Here is a 20,673-nt window from a genome sequence, read left to right as displayed (position 1 = left end):
ATGCAGAAGTTCTGGCTATTAACGAGAACTGGCTATCTGTGGAACTTTGGGTAAAATCGTTAGTAATCTTTCAGGAGTTCGACAGGTAACAGAAAACCTGGTTTTGCCTAAAACTGTGTGGAACCTTAAGCGATTATATAGCACTAGAAATAAATCATTTAATTGGCAAGCTATTATAATCGTGGAGACTAAGACTAAGAGATCCAATCCAATCGAATGGAACGGATTATGCAATCACAATCTTCTCATCTTTTCTTTATTTCTGCTTCCGGAAAAGTCAATCAGAGTGATGAGGAGGAAGCTGAACAGTTGGCCGTTGCATTAATCGCACAAAACTATGCAGGCAAATCAGAGGCGGTCGATCGCTCGATCGTTCGATCGCATTCATTACCGTTGATAGATCGGCTCGAACGTGTCATGTCATGCCTCGTATCGCATCACCAAGGCCCGGCTCTCATCATTCTTGCTTAATTGAAATAATGCCAGCCCATAATTGAATCAATTAAATCGCCAACAAATCAGCACCGAGGCGAAATGAATAATGCCAATTGGAGCTATCCAAGTGTTGGTATATCTATCCATGATCCAAGATCTATGATCCATGCTCCATGCTCCATGCTCCAAGCTCCATGCTCCATGGAAATGCTTGACACAGTCACGACATACTACACTGGGGGAAAAAATTTGCGCCAAATTGGAGATTTCATCTACTCGTTGAACCATGAAAAATTATGCCCAGTGTGTTGGTAGGGTTTATAATAGTCTGAGCCAATTAAAGAGAGAGATCTCTTCGGAGATCTCCTCCTGACTTACAAGATGTGGGCTCTTCTGACAACTGGAGTATTGCCGTGTAATGTATGGTTCCACTCCAACTATCTATCTATCTGATTGACTCAGTCTAGGCGCAAGTAAACTGTGAGACAACTGTCCGATGTAGATTTGTGAGTGCTCTAATAGATTCAGTATCTGTTAATGAAAAAGCACAAAAATATTCACTCATGTACAAATACATATGGACATACATATATCTAGTAAATTCTCTTTGGACGAATCGAATGGACCGAAGTTTGCTGATTCTGTGCCTATTTCTCTGCTGTGACAGCCTCAGTGGCTATGATGAAATGGAAAATATTGTCCCCGAACGCTGTGTCTATTTGAAATCGCACGAGGAGATCCTGCAGAGGAAATGCTTGGGACATTATCCTCTGGTGGCGGTCACCAAGTTCCGGGACACGTTTATAGAGGCTGGCGAACCGTTCGCTCTGTACATGACAGACTCGCTGGACTACGTTCTGGTCCTAATGAAGGAGTCGCCGCTGCAAAGCTGCGAGAGGATGCGGTTCGTGGACGTGAAGAGCTTCAAATGTCTGGACCAGGGCGATACTGTTAACGACACGATGCTCCTGGACAAAGCAGCCATGTATTGCTTCCCGTTCCACATCCAGTTGCCCGACGATCTCATGCAGATGTGCCTCATGGAGAACGAAATGAGCTCGGATCTGCTCACAGATGTGCTCAAAACAAAACGCGGTGTCATCCACTATTCCCTCGGCAAAGGTGGTGCCGAGCGCATTGGCATTGGCCTTGACATTGGCATTGGCATTGGCGTTTGGCTTCGACTCCTGGCTCTCCCATTGTCCATCTCCATGGCGTTGCTGGCGATGCAGCGACTTTAAGGGCGGGCCCTGATCCGGTCTCGAACATAATGCGACTCATAAACTTTTATGCTTCGACCATAAAGATTGATCGGAGAGGGCGCTTGGGGATCCCAAAAACCAAAAAAAGAACAATTTAACCCAAAAAAAATATGATGTGAAAACGACTGAACTGGAATCTAGATTATTTAATCGCCGGCCTTGCTTTTGAATGTATTTAAGGTTTCAGCATTATTTACTTAAATTAAATCAAAAATCAACCAAAATTAAATCTTAGTCTCGTCCTTTATGGGCCATTGTTTGCTCCTACAGTGTTTCTACACTCGTGTTTCACATCTGGTTTTCACCTTCTTCCATTTGCCACATCACGTTGCAGCCATCGTTTCTGATCGGTCACCTGCGCCTGCCTGGCGTGCTCCTAATTTCCATCCACATTGCAAAACCTAATACCCAATTCGCTATTTGCTATTCGCGATTCGCGATTCGCGATTCTCATTCCAACATCCAATTTCCATTCCCCATTCATCCGGTCGGGGCTGGTACTGTGTCTGTGTCTGTGTCTGTGTCTGTGCCTTCGTCTGTGGCGCTGGCTGTGGCTGGGGTTGTAGTCTAGCGGTTCCACTGCAACTGCAAGGAAAAGCCTTGGCGGCCGAATTGTCAACATTCAGGGGGAAGGGAGCTGGTGCTCGGTGGGGAGGGGGGCGCTTCCATTTGAATGCAGAACAACAGAATACCCAGAACACCAGATATCGAGTACTCCAGTTCGATTCTGGGGCGATTTGCATTTTGGCCATTGGCCTGGGGCCCGGTGGGGGGTGGGGGGGGGGGGGGGGGGGGGGAGTTCAGAGGCAGAAACTGTTGCACAAATGCCGTTGTCTGCCGGTGCCTGCACAGTGGTACGAGATCTTGTATTCGTTCTCTTGGGTTTCACGTGTCAGCAGCTCTTTTCAGCGTTGCCAAGTTTTTGCCCACTGACAGATGTTTTCACACCACTGTGCCAAAATTGTGGTACCCAGTCACGAGTGGCTCTTGGGTCCAGTGGCTCTTGCAATTGTTGCTGGTGTTTCATCGGAATTTCCAATTGGTTTTCAATTTCAATTGACCGGCACAGCAATTGTCACGTGTTTGCCGCACATGCCACCATGCAGGGCCTGCCCCGGCCCTCCCACCGCCTCCGCCCTATCCGCAGTCCCCATCCCCCAACCAACATCTGGGCATTACGCATCGGGCACACTTGAGTTCAATCAAATGCCGGAGAACGGCAGAATAGCAGCAGGTGAGGTCCCCACGGATAATTGCGCAAAAGCTTTAAAGAGATCTCTCCAGATGCAGCATATCCATTTGCATAAATTTCCCTTGCCGGGGAGACCACACTGCAAACTGCAGTTGGGAAATGCGTAATGCCAGAGAAGTGACTTGGGGGACACGACATGGAAGCGACTTGGAAGCGACTTGGAAGCACGGCCTGGCCGGCTAACCATATCATAAACAATGATTAGGCGGTGGCTAGTGGGGCTACTCCTGGTGGTGCTGCTGCCATACCCTGACAGAGCAGAGGGTACTACATGACTACGCCGTGCACAACGTCAGAATAGTATAATATACATTTTTCAATGCAAATATTTACTCGTGTACCCTTGGCCGATCTACTTTACTGGCTGTCTGGGGATCGATCTATGTTCAGAGGTGGCCAGGGTATCCCAGGTGTCGACCTTGGGGATAGCCTTTCTTTCTTGTTGTGGTGTCTATTAAAACGGTTTCCATTTTACAAATGGATGCGATCACCCTCCTCTGGGTGAAGCTCCCAGCTTCTTGAGCTCCTATTAGTGCTTCTGTGGCCGCTGCTGCTGCTGCTTCAGCTGTCGCCTGAATGAAATTGCATTATAAATTAATTAGTCAACTATTTTAGCAGCTAAACACAACCTGAGCGCTCACACACCTGTGCGGGGTTCCCCTCTTATGGCAGAGAGAGAGAGAGAAAATATCCCATGGCCGGACGGACAATCACGACTTTTGCAGAACAAATGAAGCGGCAGCACCAGCAACACTGCCATACACGGACATCTCCAGGGGGCCGAGCTCCGTCTGTGGGGGGGTTGGGGGGGGAGTTGCTCCTGCACCACAACGAATTACACTGGAATGTGGCCTCTGCTGTTCCATTCTTCGCCTTCAACTCATTAAATTTCTCTGTTTTCTTCTACATTTCTTTAGCGTTTTGTTTTTTTCCGATTTTTCATTTCTTTCCTGTCCTTGATTTTGATTCCCTCGTGGGGTATAATATCATCACCTCCTATGTCAGTGCCTTTTACCCTTGTCTTCCCTGTATGCTGTCGACTTTCTTCTTCACTTTTCATCTGTTTTATACCTATTTCCCCGACTTCCTTCTCAGTGGAAAGCCATTCAAACCGGGTCCATGGTCGTACAGTTTTGCTTGAGGGACTCAAGCCCACCCACATTATCACTGCCAGGAAGCTGGGATTCGACGCGAGATGGTAGCCCAATGTCTGAGAGAGGGAGAGACTGAGTGCCTCTATCAAAGGCCGCTCCATTGAGTTCCTCTTTAAGGAACCACTGCCATATCGATAAGGAATCTTCTCTATTCCGAGGGAACTTGAAGCCATAACCTCCTTTCTCCTTCTCTTTTCCTTCGACTTTAGCATGATCTACATTTGATTTGATTTCTCTATTAAATAATAGTCCCACAGGGAAATGAGATCTCCCTTATACCTTATGAAACTCTTCAGTTTCTTCATCTTGACTTTCCACTGTCACCCATGAGATTTCCTTACTCCCAATTTCGTATTCTTTGCTCAATCTTTTGATAAACCTCTTCCAGAATGTGGGAATCGATTCCCTCTCCCTTGCCAGCGGTCTCTCAGCCCCGCACGTGCACCAATCAAGCCCTATTCTTTGGACATTATCGCCCGGCTACTTAGTGACAGCAATTAAGTATTTAAGTAGTGGCTAAAAACAGTATAAGTTGCTTGGTTTGTTATCTGCTACACCTTCCAGATCGAAAGCCGTGCCGAATTGCAGGAGAATGGGAATACAAATGAAAACTACTTAAAATTGGAGGGGCCGACTAAAGAGGGACATTAATCAATGGGTTAGTTGCGCCGTGCGACTACCTCGACTACTTAGTCGGGTCCCCCCCCCCCCCCCCCCGGGATGCTATAATTAAAACATTCTCTTTGATGGTGACGAAAGAAAACAAGTCGAGTCAGGGCCCACAGATCAGAGATCAGAGATCAGAGTTTAAAACAATAAGCGGCCAATAAGCCAAACAAAGCGAATGTGCAGTTAGCATAACGGTCGAGCGTGAAGAAAAGCATAAATAAAGTTTGTCAAAGCGAGAGAGAGAGAGACGTTCCAGCTACCAAAAAAAACAAAAAAAAAAAAAAAACCGATACACTCGTAGAAGTGGCGGTCGAGGCGGTCGCTTCGATTTCGTTTTTCATCATCTGACACATGAACTTTGGCTACTAATGGAAGACGAGGGTCAGTCCAGTCGGTAGTCGGGCAGGGGGGGAGAAGGTTTGCTATGGATGTTGTTTAAAGTACCGTTTTCCAGCCCCGAATAGACCGGCAGCGAACATCTTCCTCAGCGGCGGCGGCGGCGGCTTCTGGGGCCTTTTGTCACCCAGCGACAAAACAATTTCAAATCTTGATCGAACCTTTTGTTCGACTCGTTCGTTGACATTTGTCACCGAACCCCAATACACACAGATACTCGTTCCCCGCACCTGCAGCTGTCCATGATTGATTTCGATAGCTAAATAAACCGATTCGATATCCCCATCCCGATCCCGATCCCCATCATCTACGCACTACGGCTCGCCACCCCATCGAGTCCACCATTGTGCCGAAGGTGTATTTTTATCGATATTAAAATTCGGTGTTTTCGTATCGATCTCTAGGATTATATCATTCCATCTGTCGAACGATTTTTACAAACTTTTTGAAAGGCCCTTTTGCTTTGTTTCCGCTTATTGTCCATTTTTGTCTGGTTTCTTTCATATTTTGTTTATAGAAAAATTGGTGTAACATTTCTTTGCCGATCTTAATGTATTTCTTCGTTTTTGCAATCTATTTTTGGCTTGCTTTTTGTCTGCGGCTTTCGTCTTATGCTAAGTGTCTGTGCGAAGATGACTGAACTCTGCGGGGGGGAGAAGGGGACGATCTTTTGGGGCTAGGGCTTGGGACCTACATATCTCTGCCTCTCGGTGACCAGAAACTGGGCTTGTATGTATCTATTTATAAACCCCAGTCTAATGCCATCCAAGCCCTGTTCACACGAGGGCTTCGTTATGCATCTTTGAATCTTGCCGGAGACGCAGGACAGTGGCCTAATGGTGGCATCCCTTGGCATCCTTTTGAAACTTAAACAAACAACAAAATAGCACATCAAAGATCAAATTTTGGCGTTTAGAAATACATATATAATTAAAATATATAATACATATAATTCTTAAAAATAAAATATCTTCAAACAATTTGATCATTCGATAAGGGACCACAAGGACACTGCTGCCTAGATGGGAGGAGAACATCGATGGTTTTTATAGAGTGAGAAAGAACCGTCTCTGAAAAAACAATAAGCATATATGTAAGACTTGATCTCTTTCGTTTATTTTCCTGTATTATTTCCATAATTGTTTGATTTCCTTGCCATCAAAAGCACAAATACAAAACATTTGTAACCTGCGTCTGCATTGCCCCTATATCGAAAGCGGCTGTGTATAAAGGCTATAAGTAATTACGATTATGTATGACACAACTGTCTTTTAGTGATAGCCATCTGGCTTGTATTTGGATTTCATTCACACTGCATTTCCGATAAATGTTGCCTTGATTTTTTTTCCAAGGCGCTTCCTTTTATTTACCCCAGATTGTTGCACACCTTTTTTTCTTTTAAATCTATATTTGGGCGTGGCTTTCATCTCGTTAGCAGCGCCACCTGCAGCATTAATTAAGCAACAAACGGCAGAGAGTGCCTCAAAATGGAGGCATCGCCCAGATGGGGGGGACTGGCCTCAGAATTGCCAGGGACGGGGTAGGGAAGCGGCATTCACAGATGCCCAAGAGAGATTGCCTCTAACGAGATTCTTATCACAGAGACACAGAGATGATGATGATGATGATGATGATGATGATGATGCCACCTGCAACATGCATGCAGTCCTGCTCCCGTTTTGTTCTCCGTCTCTCCGTCTCCCCGTCAGCAGCAACTGGGATGATAAAGTTATAAAAAACGGAGCATTTCCGATTAAGTTGATTGTCGAAAATTTGCAAACAAATGAAATATTTCAGCAATGTGATTTAATGGCTATGGTGGCATCCACACGGTAATTGCAAACGCCAGCGGGGCGTGCTGCCACAACTGGCAACAGGAGCATCCAAACCGGGCTCTTGGCCAGACTTTGTTGCCGCTCGGCCACCTGTTTTGTCATCCATTAGCCATCCTTCCTGTGTCAACTTGTCTATGGGGTTTGGGGGTTTGGGGGTTTGGGGGTTTGGGGGTTTGCGGTTTGGGGATCTCTTGTTGCATGCAACGCCTTCTTAATGGCATTTGGAAATTTGTCAATCGTTGTTGGGCAGCACCCGGCGGCCTACCTTCTCGCCATGGCCAACGGAAGTGGGAGAGGAAAAAAATTGACCAAAGCGGTTCTTCTGGGGCACGCAGCCAGCCGCCAGCCGGCAGCCGCCGCACGGTTGCTCCACTCCTAGCACCACTCCACTGTCGATCTAACGAAGCAATTAATTTGGCTCGGCACGTTCCCCTGGAGAAGATCTGAGCTCCGGTTTCGTCGCCAGTTGTTGCTGTTCTAGCTCCCGCTCCCGCTCCAGCTTCTGCTTTTGGTTGCAATTTAAGTTGATGTTGCGCTAAGTGCTGCCACTGCCACTGCCATTGCCACAGGCACAGGCAGCTGTTGCAAGGGGGGGCTGGGCAAGCGGCATGCAGCTAGGCATCATTTAAATGACGAATTGAGTCAAGTCCAACCGGCCAATCAAGCATCGAGGCATGGCGTCGAGACACGCGCCAATACCGACCCCTCCCCACCAGCATATCCCACCTCATCCCACCGCATCCCATCCCATCCCATCCCATTCTATTCGATTCTATTCCTATACTCTAAATCTATTGACACTGTGCATGCAACATGTTGCCAGCAACCTTGTTGCCAGAGATAACAGAGGTGGACTCACACACACACACACTTCAGAGATGTTAACAGTTTTTTGCACAGACAATTGCTGTCTGGCTCGGCCCAGCTTCGGGCACGGAGATTGATTGACAGACATCCGATAGGCTAGCCTGACCAAGAGGACCAGAATTAGCAGCCGCAGTGGAAGTAGGAGAAGATCAGAGTGTACCAGTAGTCGGAGATCGGAGATCGGAAAAAACTAACAGAGGGTTCCTCATACTAAATCAAAAGCTACGATTGGATTGGAAAGACCAACAGATCTGTTGAACAGAAATGTATAACAGTAGGAGAAGATTGGTAGCGCTTAGAGAAGATCAGTAGGATATATCTCATCTTAACAAACATCAGAGCCTCAGGAGTAATAGAGATTTCATCACCTGTTGAAGACGCCCTGAATTTACATCAAGACTCGCTCGATCCCATCTGGGTTCTCTTCTTACACCCGGCACTCGGAGAGTAGAACCATGAAAACTGTTTACCAAACCCTCTCCGTACACACATCATTATACGAGTATTACACCATATTTGCACAAACATTCCCGATAGCCCCCCGTCAAGACCTGGGGCCCCGAGCCCCTCCTTCGGTCACAGAACCATTGCTGGTTGGCCATAAACCGGAGACAACTTGAGCAACGCTCGACTACTCGCTCACTGGCTGTTTGTTTGCCTTCTTGAGCGGTGTTAATTGTCATAAAACGAAACGATGCATATAGGAATACTTGTACATCCAAGTATACGATATACGATATACGATATACGATATACATATGTATGTGTGTGCATGTGTGTGTGCAGAGTGGGGTAATGGGCTATTGATGAGCATTCGCCAGATTCTTTTTGACAAGACCCACCCCTACCCCTGCACCACCGGATTTTATAGCATCATTGTGCTAATGGGCAATTGTGCATTGTTTCTCTCAATACATATGTACATTCGAGTGTGTATATGTGTGTATGTATCCCTGAGATTCGCTTCGCATTATTGTACAACGTTTACAGTTTGTTTTCGTCGTAGTCGTCGTCGTCGTCGTTTCATTCATTTCCATACGGACACGCTCATTCGATTAGCATACGTGTATGTATGGAAGGAGGAATCATACATATGTATATCTACCCATACACTCATGTGTACAGCTATATGTATCTATCCAAAGATATAGTAGGTATATTTGATTTGTTTAGCATTACGTGTCTGTGTGCCCGCTCATTTGACCCAATTTGTTATGCAAATATTCTGATTATTATTCTTATGGGGCTGCTGTTGTCTTTAGATCGAGACAATTTTCCAGAGGGGTGGGGGGGCGCCGCCAAAGTGAGACAATTTTCCACGCTCCTACGAGTATCCCCAAGTCGAGAAGGTTCTGTCCACTGCTATTGTTCTGCTTCTCATTGTTCGCTCACTCTCTTTGTCTTGGCTGAAAATTTGCATTGCACGATGATGTCATGCAGATGGAGAACAGATACCACAAATAGTATACAATAAAATGCCAAAAATTTACTAAAATCGAACCCACAAAAATTATATGCAACGAAGCGTAGAAGCGTCCTCTTATCGTTCTGAAGAAGAAAGGACTCTCTCTCTCTCTCACTCTCTCTATATGGCATGGCAGTACCGAGTTGAGGCGAGAAATGTCTTAGGCTTTTGGCCACGTACCAACCACAGGGTTTCGTGGGGCGGACCTTACTATCGTGAGGCCTGCCACAAAAGGCAGAAGCATCCAAACAGCGGCAGTAGCACTGGCATTCCCAAATGGAAAATGGAAGTTGGGCGAAGAAAGAACAAGGAGCGATGTGGAAAAAACTGAAACTGGTTTCTCCCTTTTCCTTTTTAAAAACAGTTGCTTGCCACAAATGAGGATCCAGCGTTGCAGCAGCGAAGACAGTGGGCTGGAATGCTACGAGTGGTGGGGGGGGGGGGACGTAGAACGTGGAAGACAGGGACACACCTCTCTCTGTCTCTCTCTCTCTGGGCAGAGGCCCACCCACTCTGTCTCTTTCTCGAACATTTTTTTCTTTCTTAAATTGCATTGCAAATGTTTTTTGTTTCTTCTTCTTCCCTTCTCCTTCCTTCCTTGGTTTTTATAGCTTTTTGGCAAATTTGTTCATTTTTCTAATTTCGCTGATTTATGGACAGACACCGGGGAGATGCGCTTTGCCAGAGGAGGGACCCTCCAAAGATCCTGAACGCCTGATGCCTGAACGCCTGATGCCCCTCTCAGAATCTCAGTCCCAACGGACTGACTCACATGACCTGCCTGAACTTGGCTGTAATGGCTTTTTATTAGCCAGTCGTCGTTGTTGTTGCTGTTGTTGGCGTTGTCGTTTGCTGTTCATCATTTATTTTTGCCATAAAATGTGTCTGGATATTCTCCAGTCCAGACCAGACCAGTCCAGTCTCCTCTTCCCTTCTCCAACATCTTCATCTTCATCTTCATCTCCAGCTCCATCTTCGGTTTCTCCGGCGCAATCGGCATGTTGCACTTGACTGATGGCAACAAAAATATTCGTCCAAAAAATGAAGAGTGCTCAAAAAAAATGAGTCGAAATTATAGGAGTTTTGGTTCGCTCTGTTGCTGCTTTTCCCCAAGTTCGTTCCGTCGTTTTCGTTAAGCAAATCCTTAAAATCCTCATTACTACCCCATTATTACTATACAGATTAAAAGAAGCATATCCACTTCCCCTAAACTTGGGCAGAGGAACAGAAAGAAACTGCCATTCTTCTAAGACTTATTTGAATAAGATTACAAATTCCTGAGATTTATTTCTGTAGATCTTTTTGGTAGATAAAGTTTATTTTTTTCAATCCGTAGTTAAACAGGAAAAAGTTAGTGGTAGAAGTTAGTTCGGAACAAGGCGCTGCTCTATGGCGGCTGTTTGAATTGAAACCATGAAGAATATTACTTTTTAGATCTATTACCTAACTGGCAGTCAAGTGCAGCTCCGACTGAGGTATTAATTGCATTCGCAGTGCCAATTAATCTGCCCGATAATCGTATTAATTGCCGGTTCTGTGGAGACACTCATAAATATTGCTGCCACAGACAGAGACAGCGACAGAGACAGCGACAGCGACAGAGAACTGTCCACTTTGTGGGGAGATATCTCAGAGGACTGATGTGGTGTGGGGTGGGGCGGGATGCTGCATCTGATCGGGCCGATGCAATGGCTAAATGGGATACAATCCTTTACCACCAACACCGAAGCTAGTTGGAAATAGAATGCGAAAAGCAATCAAAATGCAAAAGGAACAGCTGGCTATCGGCATTGGACGCTAGCGAGGAGCAGCAAGCGTGACACGTGACTCACGGGGAGTCCTGCAAATGGGGGAACTCCTGTAATTTTCAGCCTGTTATGTTTCAGCCTGTGAAACAAAGCCAAAGCAGAGCTGTCGGTTTGGCTCCGACTCCTCGGAGTCACTGAGAGCCAACCCAATGCCTTACATAGGATTCCTGTCCAACCGATGTTCGGGCCGAGGCAAAACATCTGCGCCAAACGAACTTTAGATGCAAAAAGGAATCACAGTTGGAGAGGTTGGTGGATCGGAATGGCTAGTAGAGGTAGCTGGTAGGTAGGCTGATAGGCAGGCGGCAGGCGGCAGGCGGCTGGCAGACGCAAACAGGATCAGGAAATTCCGGTTTGCTATTATTTTTATTATAATAATTTTCTTCGCTCCCCCCTGCATTCCGCTCGCAACGTCACCCGCTGCCTCTCCTCCGCGCTCCTCTCCTCACCAGAGGAGATTCTTCTGAGGATGTGAAGCTCTTCTAATGCCAAAAACGAGAGAGAGAGAAGGAGCGAGAGAAACAGGAATCCGCGACTCAAAAGAACATTGAAAGACGATACCTACATTCTTCGGTTCGGCTCGGTTCGGTCGCTCGCTTCCAGCTTCCAGCCCCATCTCCATCCCCATCCCCATCCCCATCTCCGTTCTCATCCAAAGCCCCATTCTGGATTGGTCAATCCGAAGTGCAGCTTCTTCTTGCCTCTCCACCCATGTCCCCCGTCCCCCTGTCGCCAAGCCTCTTGTCTCTTCAGTGTGTGTGCCTCTGGTGTGGTGTCTCCTTGAACTGGCGCTGCTTGGCGATCTGGCCGTGACTCGTTTGCTATTTTTATAATCAGCAAGATCGAAATAAGTGGGCAAATATGGGGTATACTCATGGCAAAGATAGACAAAGCAATACGTATATAGATACCCACAGAAAAGGATCAAGATAGATCATTATTATCATCCACATATAGTAGATTATATAAAGATACGGGATTCAAGGATAATCGCAACGATTCATTGATTCTTTGGTGACATTTTGGTTCAAGGGTACCCTTCAGGTCGAGCCACCTCCTCGCAGTCAAGCCCGTCCGCCGTCTCTGCGCCCCAAGGATACTAACCAAAAATAAAACTACTGAAAAGAATCTGCCTTACTTCTCAACTGCCTCCTAATGTGAGGACCGTTGGGTGAACAGGTTCTCGCGCGATCTAACTTTGATCTCCCCTCCCTCCCCCTCGGTAGCTCCACTGGATCGGATCGGATCGGATCGGATCGGCTCTGCCATGCTTTGCTCGACTCGACTCGGCTCCCACCTGGTTGGGCTGCTCTTTGGATTATTGATTGCTCTAGGTCTCTGGGCAAACGTGTGCCGTGGCATTGGCAGTGGCAGTGGCTCCCCACACCCCACACCCCACACCCCACTCCCCACTCCCCACTCCCTATCTTCTGTATATCTCCCACTGTGGCGCGCATTTGTCGCCATGGCAAGTATTTGCTTTTCCACTTTGCATTTGCCGTCGAATTATTATTTATGGGACTGCATCTAATTTAAAGGAGAGGAAAGACCGAGACCAATCGGAAGGATCGTATTGGATGGGCGAAGAGAAAAGGCAAGACCAGATATGGCCCCTGGGCCATTGATGTCTTTGTTTATTGCTCCGGTTTCTATTTCTGTTTCGGCTCGATTCCGTATCGGGGGTTTTCTTTCTGTTTCTGTTTCTTTTTTTGTTAGTTTGAGGCGAAGACATGTGTCTGGCCTTAGCCAGGGGCCAGTAACTAATGCTAATTAGACATTTTCTACATAGGAGTAAACGGCAAGAGATGGAGTGCATTCCCATGCACACATTTTTCCAATTGACAGAAGCTCCAAGGGAGAAATCCAATCGCCAGAAACGTGCAGACAAGTGTATCTAATTTTAGTTTTAATTCTAATTAGGTCGTCCGTTCATAATGTTTTCGAACTGATTAGTCGAAAAAGTTACTCAAATCAAGTGGATCCAGTTGTCTGCTGGTGGGTGTTGCCATTCTGATGAGCTCTGGTGCTTTGGGTACAAGTAAAGCCAAGTACATGGACGAGGATGACATGTCGCCGGACACCAGGCATGGCTGACAAGGAAACTGAAACTCCAGTTGCGGTAGTGGGGATGAGCAATAGACACAAGATATTCCACGATGAGCATTTTGATGTTAGGATATACATATGTATTTGTCGGAGGGATCGCCACGGATGGAACACATTGAGCGTCTAGTCGCTGGTTGGTATTTGGCCAATATTTGTATGCCAGATAACTCAGTCGCTAAATGCTGGTGGAATAAAGGGAACGGCTTACACATCGAGGACTACACTACATAGTGGGTGGATGGGCCACAAGACCATACTTCGTCAAGGACGTTTGCACAAAGTATAGGCCGCGACCTCCGACATCGTCTTCAGAGAAGACTTCAAAGAACAGAATTAATTAGGTACTATATATATATATTTTACGGTGGCTTCAGCTGTTGAGGCCTTCATCAACTTGTGTTTAGTGGGTCACTGGGAAATTGCGATCAAGAAATGGGGTTTTCGTGGAAGGATGATGGAGATCTTTCGGAGATCCTCCTTGCACCAGACGGATCACTTAGCTTACAGTTTAATGTGGTCTTTGCGGTAGATAAAACAATCGAAGAGGCTACTGAAAATATGTTTTGGGAGTTTGTCATTTGCTTTGCCAGTCAGTTAAGGTTCAGCAACACAACTGGATAGTACTACCCAAATTCTCAAATTTACTTTATCGGATTCAGAAACAATGCCAGAAGGCGCAAACGTCACGATTGCCACAAATCGTGGGGTCTATGGAAATTGGGGGGCAACCACATTACCATTTTCTATGTAAGTACGAGTATTTGCCTTACCGTGTACAATATTTTGTTCAAAATTTAATAGATTCGGAAGTCTGAACACATGGCTGTTGATTCTGTTTGTGATTGTGCTCGTCAATGTCAATCGAAAGGGTCTGGTCCAGGGCTCACGCTATTTAATTTTCAAGATATTTTGCTATTTAATGGTGAAATATCTAAAGTCCATATATGATTTCACGCCGGCGGGCACGAAGAAGAAGACCCTGATCGTAGATATGAATATTCTGATATCAACCGTGTTCGTCAAGAAGGGAATGCACTGGGAGAAAGAGCTAGGTGTGCCACACGATTTTACAGTCGAGGTACCCGAATATGGGGGCACAATGCTGATCTACAAGCGGCCCTTCCTTGACCACTTCCTTGAGAAAGTGACCAGATGGTACAATCTGGTCATATTCACCGGTTCACAGGAGAACTACGCCACGGGCATGCTGGACGTCTTGGATGATGAGGGAGATCAACGATATCAACGCTTGTATTGCCGCAACCCAAGACGTCTCTATGGACGCGATGCCATTGTACTGGATAGCACACCTCCGTCCCTCTGTTTCTATCGGGCAAACACCATATTTGTCTCCGCCTATATTATCGGCGACTGGGACCGTACACTTCTGTCCCTACTGTGCTTCCTGGACTCCCTACGCTTCGCCGATGATGTCCGTTCATAGTTGAAGTCTGGCTGGAAATTGAAATGATTTGTATTTTATTATTTATGTTAATTTACCATCAAAAAGGGAATAGAGTAGTCCCTGTGAACCCCACAACTGTTTGACCTTGACCTAGTGGTTGACATGAACATCCTTCATCTTTTCACCGTAAAATTTGGATTGGAATTCGTGTCGAATTGGGGTCCCGCTTGGTTCTGCTCTGCTCTGCTTTGGTCAGCTCCGATCTAATGCATTTCACGAATGCCAACGAGTGACTTATTGACGCAGCATGAGGCGACTCCAAGCTGCCACTGGAATGGAGTGGAGTGAGCCGGAGGAGATAGGGATGGGGGCCCAGTCATCAGGCAGCTCACGTACGCAATTGTGCTTGATGATTGGAAAGAAAATACCAAAGTCAGTGACACAGACAGAGCCAGAGACAGGGAGCCTGAGAGACACCGTTGACAACGCCTTGGAGCTGGGACGAGATTATTGGGCCACCGCCGAGGCCGAGACTGGAGCTGGGACTGGGGCTGAAAGCATAGTTCATTCAGCAGGCACAATTCCACGAAAGTGATTGATTACAATCAGCGGCGGATCGATCCAGCTAAATGTAATACAATGTAATGCAAGGCAAGGCAGCGATCAATTAAAACCGACTGATGATGATCAATTATCGGCAAAAGATGAAGACCAAAGTGAAGAAGCTGCGACCGAGTTGATCTCGATTCCTCCAGTCTCGATGGCAGAGTCATGCCCCAACTCCAAGAAGTCCACCAACCAGCCACCAGCCACCAGCCACCAGCAACAGCACTTGATTCAAGCCAAAGCGAAACTGACTGTCCGGATCTGTCCCACATGTCTATGTGTCTATGATGACGACAATGACAATGGCAATGACGCTGACGATGACGATGACGATGATGACGATGACGTTGGCCAGTCATCGTCATCCTTCTTTATATTTGCTGCTGCTGCGGCTGTGGCTGTTGCGGCTGTTGCCTGTCATTGTGGCAGTTGTTGTTGCAACAATTTTAACACATCATAAAGCTGCTTAAAGTGTGCTCTGATACCAGCTCTTCTGTCTATTGCCGGTTGCAGGTCTTAGACATTACATAACTAGCCACCGCCGCCGCCTATGGACCTCCGACTCGACACCGACAGTCGATCGGACTGACTTGGACTTTTCAGCAGGTCAAAGAACTTGGCCATCAACAGGGGAGCCATCATTTTGTCAAAAAGAGTTTGATTGGAAAAGGATATGCGTGACAAGGAGAGTAGAAGTAATATAATAAACGAATGAATAATGCCAATTATCATGTCACATTCAAGAACGCAGTAGCAGAAAGTCTTCGGGATGGCAACATTGTTTTAGTGGATTTCAGTGCCGCCACTCTTTAGCCAGAACTTTTTCTCTCAGTGCTGGTGGTGGACCCCACATGATCTACGGCTGCGCTAAGGATTTTATGAACTCTTTGGACACAGCCACAAACCCAGCAAGATGATTTTTAAAGCTTTCTGTGTGTGTGTTTTATGCCTGGTTTTATGTCAAATGGACAAATGACTAATTGTGTGGCACTTAAAAGAGTCCAAACAATCTATGATATTTATATTTATTGGATATTGGATATTGGATATACTCGGATGTATGAGTAGACCATATATAGTTTATGATCTGCCATTCTTTGTCTAACACGGAGGGAGATCGTCTGCGTGCAGCCGTAAATCAATAATTTGTTAAGAGGCGCTAGCCGCTCGGAGAGCCGGTGTGGAGAGCAGCTTGTGAAAGCAAGTTCGTTGCCTAAGTCTTTTGTTTGTCTGGGCAGCAGGGAAACTGCTCTGCTCCTCTGCAACATAACACAGCGCAACAATAAATCAGGCCGGCATTTATATTGATATTTCAGTGCTGTGTGCTCTGATCGCATTTTGAAAGTATTTAAACTTTTTGGGAAGCCATATCAAGTGATTTGTGAAAGGAAGCCCGTAGCTTGTATGCAAATTATCGCTGCTTCTTCTCTCCTTTTCTCCCAGAGAAGAAAAACAAATAGCTGAACCGACAGCGGCAGACAGCTGGCAAGACAGACGGAAAATAAGCAAACGGAAAAAATTGTAAATCACAGAAGTGCAGCTGCAGCGGCAAACATCGTCGCCATCCCATCCATCCTCCCGATTCCCCAGTCCCGAGTCCCGGCCACAACCCCATCGACTATCACATAGAATTTGCAAGCAAACTTGGTTCTGAAGATGAGTCCGTGATTGAGTTGAGTGCCTCGTGAAGAGCGTAGCGAGAGCTGACACTGAATGGATTCTTTTCGGGTTTAAGTAGAGTAGAGTAGATTGAGAGTTTCACGGAGAACATTAAGGATACCTTGCCGGGACTTCGTAAGCAAAAATCGATTTATTTATGGTCACGTAAGGTTCTAGGAATGTTCGGAGCCAACTAAGCTCGTTTTTATTCCTTCAATAGTTCTAGAACAGACGATCACTGGAGATATACGATTTTCTCTCTGTTCATGCGTTAGTCCTTTGATTGTGAGGGATTTGAGGCTCTCCTGGGGTAACTTCAACAAACCTAAAGATGATTGGCTCTGAATGTGGTGTCACAGACCCATCTCTAGCACCCTACCCCAGAGAGATTTGCTTTTTTCTGTTGTGTCCGGTGAACGTTGGAACGTTGTCAAATCGAGCAGTGATTTGTCTCCCAATCGGTAGTCGGCCAAAGGCAGTCCGGGGCTGGGTCTCTGGATGGGTCTGGCTCTGGGGTCTCTGGATAGGGATGGGGATGGCAATGGGAGAAGTCTTTTCACCAGCCGCTAGGCCAATTGACACTTGAGTGGAAGCTGCTTTGGCTGCTTCTCCTTCTCCATCTCCATCTCCTCCTGCTTGTGCTTCTGCTCAAGCCTCATCATCTACTTATGCAGCAGCTGCTGGATGAGATTCTTAGACTGGAGACTGCAGGCTGCTGGCTGGTGGCTGGTGGCTGGTGGCTTGCTGCTGGCAATTTATAAACGAAATAAATTCAATTGACTTGTTTGCCGCAGCATTTACAGTTGGCAACAATTGCAGCAATGCCATAAATCGTTGGACAAGCATTCGCCCCCCTCTGCACTCTTTGGCACAGCACTCTCCTCTTTCTTCTGGCCACCGCGTAACAATAAATTTTCAATGCAAACAAGTTGGGGAAGAGTCGTATCGTCGTCGTCGTCGTCGTCGTCGTATACGTTGTCTCCATCTTCCGATTCCAAGACCAAGTCCAACAGCAGCAGCCGCCTCAGTATTTGTTATTTGAATTTCGAAAATTATGGCCACAAATTTGTTTTATTGCCAAAGTCAAGGCGTGCAATCATTAAATGCAACAGCATGCGGTCTCTGGTCGGTCTCTGGTCTCCAGGCACCTGGCTCGACTCGGCTCTGCTCAGTCGAGGATCTCCTGCTCCGGCTCCGGCTCCGGCTCGGTCTCGGTCTCGGGCCTGGTCTACATTGCTATTGCTGTGATCTTGGCTCTGTTCGTTGTGGCTCAACTTGAATTATGCCTTGCACTAAAAGCGTTTCAACTAACTTAAATATGAGCACATCATTAGCCTAAAATTGTTAGTTTGCCGACTTGGTCATGGCCAAGACACCACTCCGCTCCGCTCCACTCCGCACCACTCCGCACCACTCCGCTCCACTCCTCACCACTCCGCACCACTCCGATATCCCCTCTCCACTCGCCATGTGGCACTGAAGTGTTGCAGCTGCAGTCGTTGCTGTGTGTTTCTTGTGTGTGCATCATAATGTCTGATTAACACGTGCGCAAATTATAAGATTTTATGCATTAGCCACAGATATCAGACGAGAGTGCTGGCCTGGGCCAGATAAAAGGAAAAATGCTCAACTTGCCGCACTCTCGCACTCTCATCATTCGACTCGAAGAGACTCCCCAGTTACAGTCCTCTGCCCCGAGTCCAGGCATTATGGGTTGATGTTTTATGCATGTGTTGCACGCACGCACACCTGGACATCGTCATACCCATACCCATGCCCATCCTCATCTCCATGGCCAGCCACAGCCCCAGCCAAAGCCCCAGCCACAGCCCCAGCCACAGCCCCATTTTTATTCACATCCTCATCCGGGTGGTGGCTCAGTCTTGAACACTTTATTAGAAGAGACTCTCGCATTCAATGCATTTTCCAGCTTTAAGTATGGGATGGATTTTGGTTTCTGTTGGCTCTGGCTCTGGCTCTTGATTATTCCTTTGTGCTCGTTGTGCTCTCTACAGGGGGCGTGTCCGAGTGTGAACGAAGCTCAAATGACCCAGATCTTTAGTTAGATTCCATGTGCATCATATTATTCAATATCGTTTAAGAAAATCGCCATGTCTGATCAGCGGTTTGTGGAAAAGTGCAAAACGGAAAAGCACAACGAGAACGTCGGGGAGGGGCAGGAGACCGACGATTCGGAATTGGGTAAAGCAAAAGACTGCCTGTGTACTCGTACTTCCAATACAATACCATGTGAAATTTGTACAACTAAATGGTTCTGGGGGAATACTTTAATAAAGCCAAATAGTCTGGTAAAACGAATCAGCTCTCAAGCTCAAACATTTTGGTAATACGGAGGAAAGTGTTGGGAGATGAAAATGGGAGATGAGAAAAGAGTCTGTTGAATAGGACAAGGCGAAAGCCAAGACGGTTCCAAATTAAACCCAACAGAAAATGTGCACTTAGGCCCTGAATTTCGCAAAACAATGTACATATATGTATATCTCAAGGGAATACCGCTTTCGCTTCAACCAACAGCAGATCATTTGGCTACTCTTACCATGATTTGGCCCATGAACGAGTGCGAGTACTCCCCCAGATGCCAGTCGGTTGTGGTAATCGAATTTTATGACAATTCCATTAAACGGTCATTTACCAGAAGGCAAACTGTTCGGACAGATATAAACCAAACTGCACTAAAAGGCCAAGTAAAAACCCACCTGGGATGGCATTCACATCCACATCCACATCCACGCCCACGCCTACACCCTGGGGCAGACAAGAAACACGATTGGCTCGGAGTGGGGCTACTGAGGCAAGAGAGTGCAGGGGCATGCAGGGGCATGCAGGGGAATGTTGCCTGTAACACGCACAAATCTTGCATGTATTTATTTACCCACAGAGAGCTAATTCTAATTCCTGGTCTGCTCGACTTTCCAGATCTTGAATCAGCCTCCAACTTACCTCCCATGGCATGCTCCTAACCCATCCCGATTCCACACTTGGCGAAAAACAACACGCTGTACTATCCGGGCTTCAATTGGTTCTAGGTCTACGGAAAATATCTGTTGACTCCTGTTCAAAAAAGACACGGAACATTCGCTTAGCTGTGACCCCAACAAATCCGGGGTCTAGGACAAAAGCGGGTACTAATGCACCCTTTTTTTCTCAGTGCAGTCCATTCCATCCGCTGCCAGACGTAATTACTTCCTCATCCTCCTCCTTCTACCAAAATCCCATCTACCATCTACCATCTGCCGCCTCCCGTCTCCCGCTCTGGCCGCCAGACCGCCAGACCGCCTCACCAATGGAGGGCAGTAGAGGCACACCGCACCGGGTTTTGGATTTTCAATTATTGGAGTGCACAGCGGTGGAGTGGCAGTGGGGAGTGTGTAAAAATGTGGTGCGCGTGTTTGGTGGCGTTGCGTGTCTCTTGGCATGTGTCCACGCGAAATTGATATCGAACATAATTTTTTGTTTCTCTTTTAAACATATTTTTTTGTTTTTTTTTTTTTTCTTTCCTTGTCGCTGGCCGGCTTAGATGCTAGAGCAGGAGTATGGGTGCTGTGGGGTGGTAGGGGGGTCTTGTATGTAAAAAGGAAATGGCTGAAAAATGCTAACAAGATTTGCACGATCCGCCTGGCCTCGGTTCTTCGGGTCTTCGGCTTTGACTATGGACTATTGACTGTGTCCAGCTCTGACTCCGACTCCGACTCCGACTCCGACTCCGACTGTGGACTCTGGCTTCAGGTTAGGC

At 46.7% G+C, this 20,673-nt stretch overlaps 2 protein-coding genes across 2 annotated transcripts; both read left to right on the top strand.

Moving 5' to 3' along the window:
• Window positions 1-1,055: 1,055 nt before the first annotated feature.
• On the top strand, window positions 1,056-1,847 carry LOC6603830. The gene has a single exon (XM_002028752.2). It carries the CDS (start codon window positions 1,056-1,058, stop codon window positions 1,674-1,676), a length of 621 nt encoding a protein of 206 aa, XP_002028788.1. The 3' UTR covers window positions 1,677-1,847.
• A 12,026-nt stretch (window positions 1,848-13,873) lies between these two features.
• Window positions 13,874-14,693, top strand: LOC113566695 (CTD nuclear envelope phosphatase 1 homolog). The gene is made up of 2 exons (XM_026993447.1): window positions 13,874-13,996; window positions 14,051-14,693. Exons 1-2 carry the CDS (start codon window positions 13,914-13,916, stop codon window positions 14,691-14,693), a joined length of 726 nt encoding a protein of 241 aa, XP_026849248.1. The 5' UTR covers window positions 13,874-13,913.
• The last annotated feature ends 5,980 nt before the right edge of the window (window positions 14,694-20,673 follow it).

This window comes from Drosophila persimilis, unplaced genomic scaffold, assembly GCF_003286085.1.
Source record: "Drosophila persimilis strain 14011-0111.01,24,50 unplaced genomic scaffold, DperRS2 tig00000838-arrow-arrow-pilon, whole genome shotgun sequence".
Classification (NCBI taxonomy): Eukaryota; Metazoa; Arthropoda; class Insecta; order Diptera; family Drosophilidae; genus Drosophila; species Drosophila persimilis.
The sequence above is the reverse complement of the archived record's forward strand: the minus strand, read 5'-3'. Positions and strand labels throughout refer to the sequence as shown.